Genomic DNA, 20,692 nt, shown 5'->3' on the forward strand with positions numbered 1-20,692 from the left:
TTTTTTTTTACTCTCCCTCGAGAAGGTAAACGAAAGCTGTAACGTCTTCCGCCGTATCTCCAGCAGCGAGGAAAACGCTCCCTCACTGAGAAAAAACGCTCAAACGCCTCCGGTTTGGTTCAGTGGTTTATTTTCTCTAGCACACAGCAATACAGTAACAGCTACAGTGACCATATATATACACACCAAAAACGTACTTTAAATTTTAAAAAAAACCCCAACAACCCACATTTCATTAAAACATCTTTTTGTTTGCTGCTCGTGGAAAACAGAACGCCCCAGTTTTTCCACAGAGATTTTAACTGCACTGGTGTCTCAGTTCAGGCAGCAGCAGAGCCTCCCTGAATTCCATTTCAGCCTTTGAATTCCGTTTCAGCCTGGGCTGTGTTTTCTACAAATATAAACGAGCTGCATTCCCATAACACACGTGGCATCGCATTTAGGCACAAAGGATGCAGAGAAACCGTACCAGCACCTGATCCCCACAGGCCAGGCAGGTGAGAACTTGAGAACCTCCACACCTTTTTGCTCTGACTCCTGCTGCACAGAGTAACTACACATGACACCTTTTCTGTACAAATACAGGCCCAAACCATTAGAAGAATGTTACCAAAAAAAAAACCCAAACAAAATTGATTCCAGCACTGTTTGCCTATTCAGTCTACCTGCATCTAGCACAGGCACTAAAGGCAGCTGTAACAGCATATAAAATTAAGGTCTGTACTACACTACAGACGGATACACGAAGCAGACACTTCCATTTATTATCCAGAGTAGCCAGGCACATTAAAAACTGCTGCAGAAAAATATACACATAAAAATAAAGGGCTACTCAGAGGCTCTGCCCCACTGGCTTGCCAAACCATGAGTATTTCCAACATGAGTACACTGCAACAGATGCAGATTCAACTTTATAAGGCTGACAGAAAAAAACAACAAAACAAACAAACCAACTCAAAACAAAAAAAACAACCAACCTTTTGTCATCCTGCTGATACAAAACTACAGCAAGTTTCAGTCTATAGTCTTCTCAGTTATTAGTCTGGACAACTGCCTGTCATGGACATTTCTCCATCAATGATTGAAGAGCAGTGAATGGGTGGAATATGCTTGTGTACAGGGTAGAGACATTTCTGCTCACATGGTCTAAAGACAATTCATTTTTCATATTGTTAAATTAGTTAGGGTTAGGGTTGGGGTTACCCTAACCCAACCCTGAAATCCCCCAGGACTAGAGGGATGCCTGATTACGGTAGCAGTTGGGTGCGGTGCAGAAGGTGGAAGCCCCATGGGCTGAAGTGCACTGCATTTATGGTGTTTTCCCACACCATGGGTAAACCCATGCCCTACAATGCCTGCTAGGACACAGGGATGCATTAGGAGAGCTGAAGGAAGTACACCTTTCTCAACCCCTGGCTTCAAAGAAGGTGCAGAACAGGATTTCATCACTGTGAGCAGAAGAGTAAATATCAGTCTTGTTAACCTGAGGAAAGGCTGAAGGAGGAGAAGCTAATATTGCACTGGCTGCAAAAACTCCTGTGGTACCATTTCTCAACTCCTAAAAAACTCCCAAATCTCTCAATTGAGAACATCTATTTGTGAGGTGATAGAATGGTTCCTGGCTTCCACTGTATGACAGACCCACAAACTGTTTTAACCTGTCATACACAGTATTATCAAACATTTCTCTGTTGTTCCAGCTTTTTATTCAGGTGATGATTTGAAGCAGTGGATCAGAAATAGGTTCTAATTGTTTTATTTCTGGAATTTTTAAAGCTAGCTAGTAAGATAGCATAATTCTGTTATTTATTCATCATTAAACAACTTTTACATGTTCACCTTCCCTGCAAATGCAGAATTTATTTATTTGGCTATTGGTTTTTTCAACCTTCATCCTTCAGTTACATTCAGGGTGGTTAAACATATTAAGACTGTAGGCTCAAACTACATACTTATACACTTATTATCCTTAACTCACTGCTTCCCTTGATATGCTACCAAAGAAATTTTGCTGTTTTGGATTTCTCAGCTTTAGTTCTTGCAAAGAACTAAACAGCACAGGTTTGTGTGCAATCACACTGAACTAGAATTAGGCAGCTCTCCCACTCAGCTCATTTTCCCAAAGTAAATCAAAACCTTACTTCAGGAAGCTGTTGTAGGAAATGACTGTTTATCTCAGCCTGTAGCACTCCGCCCCTTGATATCAAACAGGCTTTAATACATCTTTGTCACTTCAGGCAGTGAAGTGGGATACAGCACTGCTTTTAAAGTCTTTTTGATGGAATTCACATAACTTAAAGCTTTTGCAATTTAAGAGCTGGACTTTTGTTGCTGATTTGAGAAATCAGTGAAGAGCAACTCATATCAGAAGGGATGAAACAGGTAAAACATTTGATGTAAACACCTAGAACATGGTTTCACATTAAGTTGTTTGGAGTAGAAACCAACTGGAATAAGACACAGGAATCCACAACCTATTGAGAGAAAGCAACACCACAAAGGATAGAGTGGACTCATCTGCCTTTACATATATATCAGGTGGAAGAAGAAGAAATGGGTTTTTACCAATAAACACGTTACCCATTACATGTCTTGTTCTTGTTTTACTTTGTTCACTGTGCTTTGTATCCACTGATTTTAATTGTGCTAAAATAAAAACCACTGTGGTTTTACCTCTTTAAAACAACAAAACTACTGAAGTAAAAAACATTACATATAATTACATACAGTAAATAAATTCAGTAAAAAAACAACCTAACCCCCAAACAATACAGACAATATAAACAATACAGATTTGGCACTTTATCTGTGTTTTACTAAGTACCACTTTCCACAGTACCATAAGCAATGCTAAATCCCAAGTAAAAAAAATAAGACACAACCAAAAAAGAACCAAACAAAAAAACCCAATAAACCCCAAACTTACAGTGTTCCTTTCTATCAGGCAAGAAGGGAGGGAAGCACACAACAACAAAGCACACCAATAAAAATATCTACTCTTTATCAAACGTACCTTTCCAACAAGGAAATTCGTAGAAAAAAACCCTACCACTTATAATTTAACACCAAACTGTCTTCCTGGCAACCAAGATCACAGGTTTATGCTGAATACAATCTTATGCTCAAACACTGAGATAAGCAGCATTATCCCAAAACCCAAGAGAATCCCAGCATTCTGTAACAGGAAGTATCCCCACCGGCTACATCCATGGTCACTGGCATCATTGTGGAGCATTTCAGGTACCTAAACAAACACAAAAGTGTTAAATGCCTTCAAAATAAACAGTTACTTCAAAGCATTAATTCTTAAGCTGTGTTAAACAAAATTCAAATAGGTGTAGTCACTTACCATATCCACAAGAGCCACGTACATGAACAAGCCAGCAGTAAGTGCAAATATCCACATTGAAACGTTGTCTGCATAATGACCAATAAGGATCCCAGTTGCCATTCCAAGATAGGCCAGCATAGCTGACAGAGCATTATAAAGCACAGCTTGCTTGACAGTCATACCAGCTTTGAGAAGTACAGCAAAATCTCCTAAAACAGGAAAAAAAAACCCCAAAGTTTTCATTCTCAGGTAAGTAGTGCAGCGTTTTCTCACTTACAGTTTTCTTACTTACAAAATGACTATGCTATTTTTATGTTGGCTTTTGCCTTATTTTTTTTCCTTCATAAAATCAGAAATCACTGAGGGACCAAAAATTAAAGGGTGCAAATGAACAACAACACAGCAGCAAATACTCTAAATTTATAACCTTAAAGTCATAGCAATTTTGAAAAAAGCAGCTTTTTGCTGAATTACAGAACATCCTGATTTGGACATGACCCACAAGGATCATCAGGTCCAACTCCTGGCCCTGCACAGGATACCCCAAGAGTCACACCACATGCCTGAGAACATTGTCCAAACACTCCTCAAACTCTCAGGCTTGGTGCTGTGACCACTGCCCTGGAGAGCCTGTTCCAGTAGCCAAACACCCGCTGGGTGAAGAACCTTTTCCTGATATCCAACCTAAACCTCCCCAACACAGCTTCAGGCCATTTCCTTGGGTCCTGTCACAAGTCACAGGACAGAAGAGATCAGTGCCGGCCTCTCCTCTTCCTCTCAGGAGAAGTTGCAGACTGCAATGAGGTCTGTCCTCAGTCTCCTCTCCTCCAGGCTGAACAGACCAAATGACCTCAGCCACTCCTCACACAGCTTCCCCTCAAGGCCCTTCACCGTCTTTGTACCCCTCCTTTGGATGGTCTCTAAGGGCTTCAGATCCTCAAGCAGTTTGCATTTAAACCACCTCTGTAAAATGCTGCAGTACCTGATATGCATGAGTGTTTCTAAAATAAAATATTCCCACTCAATTGCATACTCAATTTATTATCCTGTAACTACTCTTTGTACTTTTAATTTGTTTTATAAATTTAAAATAATTTCTTTATTAATTTCTGTAAATGATCCTTAATGTCTTATTTTTACTCAAAGGAATAACAGACCACCAGCCAGAAACAGATTTTCTGCAATTCAGAACATATTTTTGTCTAAACAAGAGTAATATAAGCTTATTATTTGAAAATAAAACAGATTCTTTATAAGTTATCTCCAGCTAAGGTAAACAAAAGTGATTTTCAAAGCTGAGTTGAGTAATTTGTTACAACAGCTTTTCCTACAAGCTATTGCAATTAAGATGAACTGGTATATTACGAGCATTGTTTAGCATTAACAATGATACAATTTTAATCCCAGCTAACCTCAACTAGTCCCAATTGTTTCAATATTCCTATGCCACTTCATGTCCTCTGTTAAAGAAGGTATTTCCTATCAAGTTTTCTATTTTGATTAAAGAAGTATGATTTAAATTTTAAAATATTTTTCTTATTTCACAAACCAACAAAACAGTTGCATCTAAAATTACCAGATTCATAACATTAATTTACTTTGTATATCTGAACTAACAACACTTAGTACGTGTAACTAATACAAGTTCCACGACTAATACGAACAAGACTCAATTCCTCCCAACCCATAAAATCAGGTATGTTTTCTCCACCCTAATGTATTTCTGTATAACATTACTGTACAAGTATATCAAACTGTTTATATAGAGACGGTTCAATGTTTACATATACTGGTTTACAAGCTCCATTAAATGAAACTGAACGGTCTACCCTCTGGGGAACTAAACCTTAAAAAAGGTGAAAGCAAACTGTTCTTTCTTCTTTCTATACACCAAGTATGACTGTGACCATGACAGCTAAGAAATAAACACCAGTTGCACATCCGAAATGATTTGACAACTGGAAAGATCAGCTTCGTCTCGAGTTCAGCTAAGCAGATCCACCCTGCTCTCACCAGCTGCCCTTCAGAAGGGCCAAATACTGAGCTCAGATTGTAAGACACGACAATAATGTCTCATGGGACCGCACACGAATTTAAATCACTTGAGCTTGAAAGACAAACTGTTTTCAGAAAGATTTCTAAGTAGTTTCAAGTTTAATTTAGAGCTACAGCAAGTCTTTGCAAGACTTAATGAAAAAGCAGCAAATGTTATGCAGAACATACTTTGACTAATCGTGACCTTGCTTTTAGCAGCACAAGCACGAGAATAAAATTAAGGGGAGCTGTGAGAAAAATAAATTCTCTCATGTGTTCTTCTGTAATTCACAACTTATGTTATATATAAGGAGAATAACAACTACAACTAAAGGGGACAGAAAAAGCTGCAAGTAACTGCAAGAGACAGTTTTAAACAAAGTAGCTGAAATATTTCAAGTTTTAAAAGATTACTTCAATTAAGAAATGGTTAAACAGTCTTTAAGCAAATCAGAAGTATCCTTGAATAGACAACCTGTCAAGGATGAAGTTTTTCGATCAAATTTTGTTCTCCCACATGCACCTGTAAGTACATACACATGCAGCATATGGAAATGCTGGGTTCTTACCTAGCTCATGAGGTAATTCATGGCAAAATACAGCCACAGAAGTGCTTAAACCACTAGATAACCCTTCAGTAAAGGCTGCTCCTATGAAGAGACAGGGAAAAAAAGCAAACAAAATGTTACTGCATATTCAGACATCAAGTGCAGAAGCATTGTTGCACATGCTTGTGTCATATCAGGACATATATTTCACTAAAATTATTTTTGTGGAAGCATTTCAACTTTAACTGAACAGTTGTTTGTGATTCTGAAGAAGAATTTTGAAACTTAAGAATCCTACTATTAAAGAAACCACATTTCACTGTGTTATTTCTGAATGAAGCCAAATACGTTCCAACAACACAACCCTTCCCAAAAATGTAATAAATGGAAATACTGTCAGAAAATAATTTTTTTTTTTAATATACAAAGGGAAGAAAGCAGCTCAACTGCGCCTGACAAGTCAGACACTTTAAGAAAGGAAAGTCAAGCCAACAATAAGAGAGGCTATGAAATCAACAGTGACAGACCAACTTTTGGCAGCTTGCTTTTAAGTAACTACCACACTTTCAGTGGAGAAAAATAAAAACCAAACCCACAAAAACCTCTTAAACTAGTCCAACAATCCTCATTTTTCATGTCTTCTCTGCTCCTCTTGTTGCCTGCCATTGTTCTTGTTTGGCAGCAGCTCAGGAGAACACAGCACACTGCAGGGCTGCAGAGCTGAACCACAGCTCACACACAGCATGTCAGGTCCCCAGCTGCATAGAGAGCCTCTCCAAGGGTGCAGAGCCTCATCCAGCTTCCTCTTCAGCTGCTACCAGGAGCCTGCCAGCAAACAAGGTGCTGCCAACAAGCAAAGAGGCACGAGGCCATGTCACAGTGGCTGGCACACATGGGACCCAGAAGAACTGTTCCCAGAGGAAGCACTACAAGGGCAATGACTCCACTGGAGACAATCCCTTCTTGTCACTGGGGAAACTACAGGCTGACCTAACTCTTGAGGGAGACACTGCTACCCAGGTCTTAATGTGCAAGAAATGACTGATGCTCCTCCCTGAAGTGATGACAACAGCAGCAACATTATGTCTGGGATGTGTGCTGTGGCATCCAAGGAAGAGGATGCAGGAAGTGGTGAGCAGTCATCTTTGGATGAGTGATAAACAGCATGAGAGGGTCTCCAGGAGAGGCTGTACAGAGGCAAGAGCCCAAGCCTCTCAGATCAAAGAGGAAGGCAGGACCAAAGCAGGAACCATGAACTCTCAGATGGGTAACATCTGAAAAAAGTGAAGCGTGGCAACAGGAAGAACCTTCTGTGCCCACTTGCAGCTACTGGTCTGAAGAACATGGTCATGACCCTGGCAGCAGTGAGAGGATAAATGAGTCCTGCCTTGCCCAGCAGTTCAGTACATCACATTAGGGCCAGCAGTACAAAAAGAAAGATTTTTTTTTTATGGATAGGAGATGCCCTCCTGTGCAGGACAGAGACAGACCTGCTGACCTATTGCCCAAGGAAGTTCACTGGTTGCCCAGAGACTGCCTGAATGATGCTGTGGAGAAACCACCAAAGCTTCTCTGGTGTATCACAGATAGATACCAACTGCCTACAAAGAGACAATACAATTGACTTTGGGGATTTTTCTGCCTACCTACATAAAGGGGTTCCTTGACCACAGCGAGCTCCAGTACAAATGTACGAACTGCAGTTCCATGTGTCTATTTAGTCTCTTGGCCAAGATCAAAATAACACTAGGAATAAGGTCATGAATCATCCAACCAAGAAAAGGTGGTGGATAAGCCTACCTATGAACACAGGACATCACCATTCACACAAGAGTTTTCAGCTGTGGAGGTTACAATACTGGGCACACAAACCAGGATCTTCCTTAATTGTATTGGTAATGGTTTCCTACTATAAATGACAAAAAAGCCAACCAGGATTAGCATTGTAACTGACCTGCTGCTCAAAAACAAGGAAAAACTGATGGCAATACAGCAAAAAATGCCATCTTGTGAGCATGAGGTACCTGAGTTCAGGACACAAGAGGAGGCTGGAAGAGGAAGAAAACAAAATTAGGACTCTAGGCTTTAACAAAGCAGACTTTGACTTTTTTGAGGAATTGCAGTGTAGAACGCCCAGGGAATCAGTCAAAAGGGATAATGTGCCCAAAAGGGGTGGCCAGTTTGTAAAGCACAGAGATGCACGAACAAACAAGCCTATTTGTGTGGGAACACTCGCAGAAGACGTGCCCAGCTAAGCAATGTGTCCTAATAAATTCAGATTCAAAAAGGAAGCACACAAGAAATAGGAACAAAAACTGGCAACAAGGAAGTCAAAAGCAGTGGAACAAAAGGGAGGAAGATCAAAGCCCAGCTAGATCTAGAACAAGACACAAAGGATAACAAGAAACAGTTCTACAAGAATGTTAGCTGAGAAACAGAGTTCATGAAAAATTTGGGTCTGCTGATAGATGAGGAAGGGAAATAAGCAGTAGACATAACAAGAGGCAAAGCACCAGCACAGCCTTCATCTCAGTCTTTGTCAACAAAGCCAGATCCCAGCTCCACTCCAGAAAGAAAGAGACAGCAAACCACAGAAGCAACAGTTCAGAGAAATGCAGAAAAAACTGGAAATGCTCAGGTGCATCCCAGGTTGGGACTCACCTAAGGGTACTGACAGAGTTACTAGTGTGACTAAAAAGCTGCTGTCTGTCATGTGTGGAAAACCATGGCTAGAGAAGGCCACAGTGGAACTCTGGGAAAAGGATAACATTATTCCCATCTTTGAGAAAGGCAAAGAACAGGACTCAGGAATGGTCGTTGCCATCTCAGTTCCTGAAAAGGTCACATTGAGTACCCTCTAAAAATCCCTCTGCAAAAGCTGAATCCAGCTTGAGGAGATAATTGACCATAGAGATGGTGAATGTAACAGAACTACAGTAGGATTAACTTTATTAGGATTTCTGACACTATCTCCTACATCAGTCTCATCTGGGCAAAGAGGAAATACAGGCTTGCACAGTGATGGACTGCTGGGCTAACAGGGCCTGGTGGCTGGTGAGTAAAAAGCAGAGTTCACCAGGACAAAGACTGCAACCCATTTTCTTCAGTATCTTCACTAATGATCTGGATAAAACAGATGGCGCCAACAGCAAATTTGGGGGAAAGTGGGGAGAAAGTAAGGGCTGAGGTGACACACAGAGCACTAGAGCTTTAGACAAGACCATGTTAAACTTAATTCTTATGAAGTTCAGAGAGGAAAAGTAAGAAGTAATCAAAATACAAGCTTAAATAGCAAGAATATCTCTTTTTATTTTGTCACTGCTAAAAAGAAATCCTGAAATGTTAAAAAACTGAAGATGAAATTAATATATCTGGCATTATCCCCTCTCAAGACACTGATTTAACAGCATCACTGGTATCTTAAAATAAACTTTTAAGACATGACTTCTCTCAAAAGCTAAAGAAAAAAATACATATGCAAGACCAGTGTAAAAATAGTGTTCTGCATTTTACTTATTTAGTTGTAATTACACATAAAAGTTCAAATCACAGATGATCCTTTTGCACAAGTGAGTCAGATGCAACTGTTCCACGTCTTAATAAAAAAAATAAGCACTTTTAAATCTTGTTCCTACATAATTAGCACAACAGATTTGAGGGAAAAAGTAACTGATGAAACTTATGAATAACGAATCACATGGAGTAAATGAACTTAAATGAAGGGTTATGCTGGCTAAAGCTATCTTTACAGAAGCTTCACATCTTTAAAATACAGATGAACTACTACACAAGTAGCACTGGCATTTTCACACCACCATCAAATTGATGTTTTCCCATAATATTTTTAAACACATACAGAACTGAAAGAAACCCATATTTCCATTAGCCTGAACAAGCTACACAGCAGGACTTCTGAAAGCTATTGCTCACACTTGTTCAATAAGCCTTTATTAACCTTTCTCATACTTTTCCCTTCATAACTATAAAGTCATAGCTCCTTCCCAAATCTCCCTAATGCCAAGAGGTAATTGATTCTGTGTGCCATTTGTATGCAAATCTTCCTTCTACCACATTTTCACTACTGATCTGCTCAAAAATTTACATTTCATGCTTCAACTTTCATCAAAAATGAGATTAAATCAGGAAGTCTCTTTTCACATTATACTTTGAATTGACTGAATCTTAACAACTGCAAATATTGCTGTGAGAAAATAGTTATTATTGTGTTTCCTCTTCAAACACCAATGAACTTTTTCCTACAATAAAATTTACAGAGAGACTGATAGCGCTGAACTGCCTCCAGTATGCTAAACAACCTGGAAATAAATCCAGTACCTGTAAAGATTAGTCTTAAATACAATAGTCAAGATCAGGAAAGATTAGCATAAGTACTGAAGGTTATTGATTTGTCTTCACTTTCTGTAACTTATTTTGACCTTTTAAATTCCAAATATCTGTAGTCTAATTCTCCTCCTAGGAAAAACATGAGAGAGTTGCCAAACCTGACCTCCCAGACAGAAGTCCGAAACAAAATAACCAATCTACTATTTTTGTGATAAAGAAGTATTTTCACTGAAGCATTATCAAAAAAAGACTGAGCAACTACACACATTAAGGAAAAAACAGGGGCATGAACTAATCAAGAACAAAAAGATATATGTTTTGTTTATGAGTAAAATAACTGTTTATACCTGTTCAAATTTTTAAAAAATGGACTATTATGCTCAACTTTAGGAACAAGATTTTGAGTATAGTATGACCACTGTAACAGAAAATAAAATTTGCAGGCTAAAACAGATTGAAGCCAGGGCCCCATCTCCCTATCCACCAGTGCTCTGGAGGAACGCTGATGTGTAACCAGGGCCCAGTACAGGCAGGCAGGCAGATATGCCAAGTATAGAACCTGATATGCCAAGTATAGAACATGACCTTGCTGCATAACAAGAGAAGATGAAAGAGAAAAAGAAGTAAAGAAGCCAATGATACCAGTGGCCTGACTGAAGTGAAAAAACACAGTTACTTTGTATGTGATGAAAAATTACAAGCTTTCCATAAAAATAATTAACATTTTAAAAATTACTGAGCACTTGCAGGCACTGAAATACAAAGCCAATCTCAAATATTTTTTATAACCCTAGCTTTAGTTTTGAGAAATGTTAGCTCTAGCTCTTCAAAAATAGGAAATGAAGCCCAGTTTATAGATGATCTAAAGAAATACAGCTGCAAACATATAATTTCTGTTTCATTTATCACTGACCTCCAGGTTGTTAAGCTGGAGATTTTTCTTACTCATTAAGGTGATGCTCTGAGGAAAAAGTTTAGGCTTCAAAGATCCTCTGCTAATTAGCTACATCCCTAGCAGAGGTAAGAGGCAGCTAGAAGACTTCACTGCTTTCACATCCAGGAAAGCTGCAGCGTCCAAGTTAGCACTTACCAATTGCTAGTCCATCACTAAAATTGTGCAGTCCATCTCCCATGATCACCATCCATGCCAGAGTTGCTATCCCCGCGTCCTTCAGTTCTTCGCGTGAGTAGCGCTGACTGTGGCTGTGGGGATGATGGTTCTGATGATGATGGTGATGCAGAATGTGATGGTAGTCATGGTGATGGTGACTAAGATGATCTGTCTGTCCTAGAGTATCGTGCAAGTGAGAATGGCATTTGTTTCTACAGCCCCTGGACACATATTCATTGTCAACCTCCTCTCGATGAGAATGAGCTATCATCACTTCTTCTTCCTCTTGTACAGTTGGCTGCTGAGAAATGAAGGTTGATGGATCTTGAGAGTCTGTCCCTAGATAGCCCTCAGGCCCTGTTACAAAAACCCAGAGTAAAATGTTACACATTTTAAAAATCACCTAGGAAGCAAAGATTCAATAAACAGTTTGAATATGTGAAGTAGTAAAGAAGTTTAGAAGTTGAGACTGATAATCCAACTTCTTCCACCAGAAGATTTTTTTGAAGGGTTTCCACAACTTATTCAGATTTCAGAGATACTTCCCAAGAGATCAAAATAAGGAAAACTTCTAGCTTCTGTCCCCTACTGCTGAAGCAGCCCTTATATTATGGCCACAAATGCTTCCCAAAAGGCAAAAAGTCTTTTAATCTAAGACCCATTGCAATTTAAACACAACAGCAAAAGGCTCCAAAGTCTCAGTTTCACAGCATGAAGACTGTTAGTTCAATTTCTTCAAAAAAACCAACTATCTGAAAAGGACGTGCCATTTACTTATCTCAGGGCTGAAGAAAAAGGATACAGAAGATTATGTTACAGATAATTTCAAAATACATACAGGCACTTGAGTTTAACATCTGGAAAATAAACACTCAAAAATAAAGTCATCAATACAGACTATGAAATACCCTCATATAAACATTGCTGGCACAGTACAGTTGGTTATTTTAACTAATTTCTGAAACTTGATAAATTCTTCCCCTGCAATTAAATTAATAAATACAATTCTTTTTTTTTCTACATTACAGACAAGCATTTCATTAGTTATAAGATTACTCTGAAAAACTGAGCATCTCTTTTAGCAACAAGAGCTAGCAAGTAACTAGTCAATCAGTTTTGGCTTAAAGCATGATCTTGGGGACACATGGTCATTTGCACTCTGAATGTTGAACTTCAAGTATTGTCTAGAATTTTATATTATTACCCTTATAAATAAATAATCAATCAAACTAACAAAATCCAGACTTAGGGTACCCAGAAATCTAAATAATGAGTCATACATATAACATCTAGCAGTCTAAAGAGAAGTGTAGAAGTCAGTAGACAGAGCTGTATTGCAACCTTCATGGAACGACTTCAACTTCTGCTGCTAAATCCAGAATTAAAAGGCTTAAGGTTCCAAAACTGTGCATTCACTACTTCTACTCCACTGATCCTTTTTAAAGGAAAGCAGCAAATAGAGCTAGTGCTCTACATATCAGCACAGACTGGTTCTGTTTTGAAAACAACTCAAATAGGCAGTGATCCAACCTAAAGTAAGAAGCAGATCTATGAGCTGCCATCAGTCAGGTGTTTTTTAAACAGTGCTGCCACAAAATAACAACTGTGTGATATTAATGGGACTCACGATCATCTGTATCCAACTTTTCTTCATTCGCTGAAAACTTCTTACTTTCTCCATCATCTTCATTTTTTTTCTTATTCCAAAAGAAAACACTGCAGTTATGAATATTTTACTTATTTTTCAGGATATACGTGAGCAACATTACATTCACATTTATGCAGCCTGCACAGAAAGAGGACAACACAGAAGCCGTACAAAGAGTGTAGAATACTAAAAACTGAACTAGGTAGAGTAAGATGACAAAGGTTCCTCAGTCTCCATAGGAGGGAAGAAAAAACAAAACAAAACAAAAAAAATCACCACAAACAAACCAACCCACACACATAAATGCGCTACATTTTTCACAAGAAAAAAGCAGGTTTTCATCTGAGAAGCGAAACACATCAAATGCTGAGTAACTTATTCTGCTGATTCTTTTCTATCAAAATGTCAATATAATGGTTTTTTATAATGTGCAGAAGGAAAACCAAGCAAAATCTCTACTCCTTGCTAACACAAGTTTGTATCACAACACTTTATGATCAGTGACTCAGTATTTAGGAGGGCATAATTAGTCTAACAGGAAATCCATTCCTTGTGGCTGTGAGGAGACAAAATTCTTGCTTTGCTTGAAACTCTTCATGTTCCTTCCTGTCAAACAAATTTAACTAGAGATAGGGAAGGCTCACTGTTAGTTTAGCTTCCGTATAAACCACACCAACACAACCTCCCATGATCAAAGAGCTTACATGGCATCTGCTCTGTGACTGTTGCCTTAATGACCAATTAAACAAGAAAACTAAACAGAGATTATCAGTCTTTGAGGCAGCCTAGCAATTAGCTGGTTTTAAACTAAGTAATTAGTATTTACTAACTTTCTTCAAGCAAAGCTTAGGATTGGTTGGAACCAGATGACCTTTAAGATACCTTCCAATCACACCACTCTATGATTCTATTATATCACCAGCTTCTGCTTCATCTTTCTTACTGAGTAAACTTTGCTATCATTCTTTATTCCTGGCTATACTGGTCTTTAAAAAACTGTTACCAGTAAGTGGCAAGTTATCAACACTTATGACCTGCAAAATTCAGTTACTTATCTTACACATAAAACCCAGCATAACAATCTGAGAGCTGCACTGCTCTTTTAGGGGGAGAGAAGGGAAAGCAGCAAGGGGCTTGACAGACTGCATTTCCACATAGAATGCTATTCCATGACATCACTTTCTACTGCGTACTTGGATGCTTATTTATGTAAGCACGTACTGCCAACCCTTATCTGTCTGTACAAGTGCCCTCCTCAACAGCAGTACGATAACTGTACAATGCAAACTTATTGCACCCAGAATTGGAATTAAAATAATAAAACCAGTTCAGATAGTTATACTTGTCTCAAGAGGTCAGAAGGAAGTCAGTAATGAAGTGAGTTCTTAAATCATAAATCACTCTGAAACTAAAGATGCAATTGGACATTTGCTTATTGCACAATTCACTGCGATGTCAAAGCCTGTACTATATTGCCTGGTTATGGAAATAGTTACGAGCCCTTAATAAAATGGCCACACAAAAATGTTATCACATATTTTAGAAGTGTATGTGTCCCCAATATGAATGAAATTCTAACACTAATCCAGTCAGGCACTGCTATTAAATCGAAAGATATATGATATTCATGAAAGGTTTTTTAATAATGTGGTTTCAGAAATGAGCATGCAATACAATAGAGCTTTAAAGTAATAGTCCCCCTACCTTTTTCTTCTTGTCTTTAAATTGCTTTATTAAAGTGATCAAATGCTCCACTAGAAACATGAAGTACAAGCCTCCAAGTGCTGTAAGTCCTTTCCATGTAGAATCCAGGTAAGCGCTCTCCTCTGTACTTTGAGAAACAAGGTGTTTGTACATAGAGCCTTTTTGATCAAGCAGAGGGTTTTCCTGGTGATGGTGATGGTTTCCATGAGACTAAGGGGAGAACCAAAAGGGGAAAGTCATTATATTCAAAAGAACTGTAACATAAGAAACACAGAAAATATTCTTCACATCATTTTCCTCATGTCTGGAGTCCAGACTTGACAATTTTCACGGGGCAAAGGCTCTGCTTACAGACTCAAACAATTACAAAGAAATCCATTGATTGGAAATTTGTTGATAGGAAGAAACATTGCAAGGACTGAGAACAGGCCTGGCACTGACACACTTACTGAAGCTGCATGGACACTGTTTAATCCAAGGTGTACAGCTGCCCCCACACAAACTCCTGACACCATCAAGAAAACCACATTTTAAGCAGTGGTCACAGCCAGCACACCAGTTAGTTTCCCATCTAAGAAAACTCGCAGATGTCAAACAACTTCTTTTACAAGGAGGTTGGCTGTAATTTCCTTCTTTAAAGAAAGTCTGACATTTTTCCCCTCCTTGCTGGATACTGGTATGTTCAGAAATAAAATAACTTTTTGCAGATCTCATTCACACACTTCGATTTACATAACCTCACACAGCAAATGCAAAATTAACTGAAAGGAAAAAGAACCACCTGATGGATTACAGGCAGGACTGGGAAAGCACCACAGAATCTGCAGTCACTTTCATGTATCTTATTTGAAAGCTGGAACAAGTTACTTTTGGGAGGGGAAGAATGCCTGTTTAAGAACTTCAAGAAAGGTAAAAATTTAGCAACCATATTCCCATTTCATTGTCCCTATTACATAACAGCCATTCCAAAATCAATCAAGTAGTATTTTCCCCAGGACTTCAGAAATGCTGGATTCTGGTAAAATAAAAAAAATCACAGTGGGTAAGCCATCAACATGAGTGGCTTATAACAAAAAATAGTTGATTATCCATTTCACATTTAAAGTGTTCAGTAAGCAATTTCCACTATCTCTGAAGTCCATTAAACTGGGGGGTGGGGGGAGGAAGAAAAAAAAGAGGAAGCACTACAATAAACCTAAGAAAATTTATGCAAAATTCTTGCATGCAAGGAACAATAAAGGGACATGGCAGCACATATGACTAAGAACAGGAAATAGAAAGAGGGATAATACTGTGAAATTCTTGCACTTTTAAGGACTGTGAAATGAGTAATACAGATGTTCCAAATGGAAAACCCTGCCACCAAACAACCTGCGTAACAGCATTGAGAAATGACTCACCAAATGGGTATTAACTAATAGGGATTGAATTTGTCACTAATACATACAGCTGCCAAGTTCTCTGCTCTGAGATAATGAATGAAACAGTAACTAATACTTACATGTGGAAGGAGGTGCAAGAATGCATCTCCACTCAAGGTCCCCACAGCCAATGCCACAAGAAAACTCAGAAGAAATTTGAAAAATACTCGATTCATCAGTGGTACCAAAATAACACCCAGTAAGGAAAGAAAGCTGATGATGGAGATGGATATAAAGCCACCAATCCAAGCTGGTAAAAAAAAAAAAAAAAATAGTAACAACAGAAAGTAACAGCAGTACATGATTTTGTTTGTTTAACATTTCTGTTATCAAGCACACCTGACCACTCAATTAATCAGATGTTAACAAAAGGTATGCCACACAGATTTCTCTCTTAGTCTTGGTGAAGTGCCAAAAGAAAATGACACTTCTTACAACTATGAAATAGGTTTCTACGACTTATAACCAACATAAACATTTTTCCATTGAGCTTCGATGTTACGAAAAAAATCTCAGCCTACCTATTTCCAGAGAGTAACTTTTTGGAGGAGTTTCAGCTTTTTCTCTAGTAGCATGGACTATGCAGTATTTGCCATCAATCTGATTAATAAGAGCTGGACAGAGATAACTAAATTCTGTAGCAGTCAACAATACTTGAGTGCCTATTCCATGTGACTGCATCAGTTTGGATGCATTGGAGCACTGTGGAAAGAGATATGTTAAAGATTAACCAGAACCAAAACACCACGATACATCTTAAAAGGACTGCAACATCCCATCTTAATTGAAATGCAGTGGCACCACATGAAAACAGCTATATCAACACAACTCAAAAACTGGTAACAAATCCATTTAGGAAAAAATGTACTTCCACCCAAATCCTGTCCCAGAAAGCTGGTTTGGGAGTCCAGGTAGAGGATACGTAATTATTAACTGATTCTCAGCACAAATGGGTCAGACGTTTTGCTGTATAAATAGAAAAAGCCTAACACTCTTCAGTCAGTTTTAAAGGCCACCTAAGGAAGCATTAACAAGGTCAAATACCTTTTTGTAGCAGTGACTACTGCAGAAAAGTCTTGTACAGAGCATGTTGTACAAACACTTCTGCCAGTAAATAGCTCCCCACTGTGCAACCTACACTTAGTCTCAGTGGGTTTAAAGAGCAGCAGTACTTCTGCTCTGACAGTACAGAACATAGCACCAACTTGTGAATTCAGCACCCACCATCACATGCCATCCCCACCCACTCACAATTACCTGGCACGGCTGCAAACATTAAGACCCCGCATGCTTTTTTAAAGCCTTTAATGGAAAAGGATCTGACTGTTTAAGCACAATGTCTACAACACAACTATACTCTTTATCAGTGCTAATTTTTACTATTTTAAAGTAACACGTGACATTTTGCCACAATCTTTTGTAGAGTTGTTTTCTACATACAATCGTAAGATGGGGAGAGGAAGGTGTAAGAGGAGGACGGTTCTACACTATCACAGTGTGAGACAGCTTGGATAAGAATCACAGTACCTTAACTAGATTCCTTACTTTCATCCGTTAACAGGAAAACAAGAGATTCCTGATTTAAGGCAAGTTTAAAATTGTAAATGTTTTTCAGTTTTAGTAACAGTTAAGTATTTAGTAACATTTAAATATATAAATCATAAATGTCTTAAACCAAGTGTACATTTATACTTAATTTTCCTCTGAGCTTGGGAACATAACACCATATTCCCTCAAAATATTAAGCTCCAAGGAAAACTGTTGCCATGTGTTTGGCTATGGGTATTGTTACACCACAAAACTTGCACCCAGGCAAATAATAAGCACCTGAAAAATAAGCCATGACAACATTCCTGGTGGATCTGGATTCCTGAGAATACAACAGAATCGGCCTCACCTCTTGAGCATTTTGTTTTTTCAGTTTAGAATAGAGGTAACTCCCTCTTTCCAATTCCTTGGGAGAAGTACGAGATTCGTTTGCCCTGCTGGCACCAAGCCAGGTGGCATTGCGGCCCCCTGTGACATTAACAGCACCAGGGCCAGCCGGAGCCACACGAACAACCGTCTTGACTTCTCCAGGCTGCACGTTCTGGAACTCGGCGTGGCCGCCCGTGGAAGCGGAGATGACGGACGCCGTGATCTCATGAACCGCGTTCTTACTGCGCACAAAGTTCTGCTGGCGCTCCACGTTCTCGGCTTTGTGAGGCTCCTTCGCGTGGCTGTTCCTGTGGTCTTTGCTGGCATCAGATTCATGGTTTGGACAAGCAGTCTTCTCAGGGCTTTTACTCAACGAGATGTGATTATGATGAGAGTGATGATCATGGTCATGGTCGTGATGGTCATGACTGTGGTCATGATCGTGATCGTGGCTTATTTTAATCCTTTTCATTCTATCTATTCCGATGTTCTGGAGCAGTTTTCTAAACCCATCAATTGACAGAGAATTATTTTCTCCATAACGATTAAAAAGTTCTTGAAGGTGCAACTTCTGTATTAGCCCTGCCAAGTCAGTATTAACACCCACTGTCTTTTCTGGGAAAGCTCGCTCTGAGGTATGCACAACAGTAGCTGTCTCCACTCCATGGTGATAACTTTTACACAGCAGTATGGAAAACGATACAAAGAAAATAACTGATACTGTACTCTCCATTGCAGTTCCTTTTCAGTAGTGAAAATAATCTGGAAAAAGAGGAAAATTTAAACAGTTTGCATAAAACCGATCACATCGTCCTCTGTAACATACATTCATAATTTGCTTAAACAAAAAGAACACAACAACCAACAAAACCAAGACCTGCTCAAAGTATCAATGCAGCAACAGACATTTAAATTTCTTTCGCATTCAGCACTTCTCCCAGATGTGTTGCCTCAGGCAACAGAGGAAGCTGAATACCACAGTGAGGTCACTGGCCATGAACACCTCCCCAGGTGCCAGCTTGCCTTTGTTTAGCTCTGCCTGAGTCACTACCAATACAGGCTAAACAAGGAGAGCCCTCAAGGGTGCACCAACGAAGTTCTAGGTTAGAGTTTTCTAGTGCTTAAAAGAAGTCCTATAATTTCTCTCTTAGCAATGAATAAGTAGCATAAATTACATGTTTCTGCTTAAAAATCGAAATTCCCAGCCTTTCATTACTGGATTTCCCGGAGGTTTTGGCAAACCAGCTGGGCGAGCGTTTCCAGCACTCCACAAAAATTTGGGTTTTTATCCTGTCACGTTCTGTCTTTGTTTTAACGTTAGTGTCGCACGGCTCCTGTCACCAGGCAGACACACCATAGCTGTGGACCAGATGCTCACACGTGTGAACGTTTGTGTGTTTCATTCCATAAATACTCCAGGAGGGCTGCAAATTAACTCCTATGGAGACTGTGCGCAGGGCTATGCTGCCTCAGCCCTTTTCCAGGTAGGCACGGAGAACCTCCGTTTCCAAAAATACTACAGTCAGCCTGAAAAACCCCACACCGCCGCTGGAAAGAGACAGCTGCAAGGGGACGTCGTCAGTATCCGTAAGTATCTGAAGGAGAAGTGCCAAGAGGATGGATCCAGGCTCTTCTCGGCGGTGCCCAGCAACGGGACAACAGGCAACGGGCAGAAACTGATGCACAGGGAGTGTCCCCAGAATGTGAGGAAGAACTTTTACTGTGCGGGTAACCGAACTCTGGAAGAGACTGTCCGGAGAGGATGTGGAGTCTCCCTCACTGGACATACTCAAGAACCATCTGGACGCAGTCCTGTGCCACGTGCTCTGGGATGATCCTGCTGGAGCAGGGCGGCTGGACCAGATGCTGCACCGTGGTCCCTCCCAACCTGTCCCACTCCGTGGCTGGGACCCGAGGGAGCCGCTCAGCGCCCACGGCCCCCACTGCGACCCCGCACCGGCGGAGGCGGCCCCGGCCACCCGCGGCTGCGGCGGGGCCCAGGCCCGGCACACACCGCGCCACGAGAGGCCGCCGGGGAAGGGGATGGGGGATGAGGAGAAAAAGAAGCTCGAGGTTACCTCTCCCGCCGCCGGGACGGGCTGAGCCACACCACCGCCGCCGCCCGCCCGCGCCGGCCGCGCCGCGCCCCTTCGCTTCCCTTTCCTTTTCCGGGAACGGCGGCCGCCGCGCCAGCGCCGCCTGCTCCAGCGGGAGGCGGGGCGGCCTCACGTGGGGCCGGGCAAGCGCGGCCTCGACGGCGCCCGGGGACACCCCCGGCGCCTGCCAGGAGAGGCCCACCAGGACTCTGTGCGGCCAGGGGCGGGGCAAAGCCAGCAGCGAGGAGGAGGGGCCGCGGGAGAAAGGCTGGGTCCCGAGCGTCTCCCTCTTTCAGTAAACACTGGAGTTTGGATTTAGTGTTTCGTGGGAGGTGCGAAATACTCCCCAGAGAGTTAAAAGGATGAGAGTCAGATCCCAGAAACCACGAGTTATTCAGGGCTGGCAGCGGTGGCTTGGATGATGGCGCTGGGTGTGGTAGCATTCCTTAGAGGCTTGGAAAGGGTTTTGTACGAGGACTCCCAGTCGTAAAAAGAGTGCGTGTGTGGGCAAGCAAGGGCCGGAATTGGGTTGGCTAGT

General features: G+C 40.5%; 1 protein-coding gene across 1 annotated transcript; it reads right to left on the reverse strand.

The window, feature by feature from the left end:
- Positions 1-113: 113 nt before the first annotated feature.
- On the reverse strand, positions 114-20,232 carry SLC39A6 (solute carrier family 39 member 6). The gene is made up of 10 exons (XM_032119873.1): positions 20,137-20,232; positions 18,039-18,820; positions 16,663-16,843; positions 16,222-16,391; positions 14,721-14,930; positions 12,996-13,065; positions 11,348-11,725; positions 5,935-6,015; positions 3,350-3,540; positions 114-3,244 (listed from the first exon to the last, which is right to left on the reverse strand). Exons 2-10 carry the CDS (start codon positions 18,789-18,791, stop codon positions 3,092-3,094), a joined length of 2,187 nt encoding a protein of 728 aa, XP_031975764.1. The 5' UTR covers positions 18,792-18,820; positions 20,137-20,232; the 3' UTR covers positions 114-3,091.
- Positions 20,233-20,692: the final 460 nt, after the last annotated feature.

The sequence above is a fragment of the Corvus moneduloides genome, chromosome 1 (genome assembly GCF_009650955.1).
Source record: "Corvus moneduloides isolate bCorMon1 chromosome 1, bCorMon1.pri, whole genome shotgun sequence".
In the NCBI taxonomy this organism is placed as follows: Eukaryota; Metazoa; Chordata; class Aves; order Passeriformes; family Corvidae; genus Corvus; species Corvus moneduloides.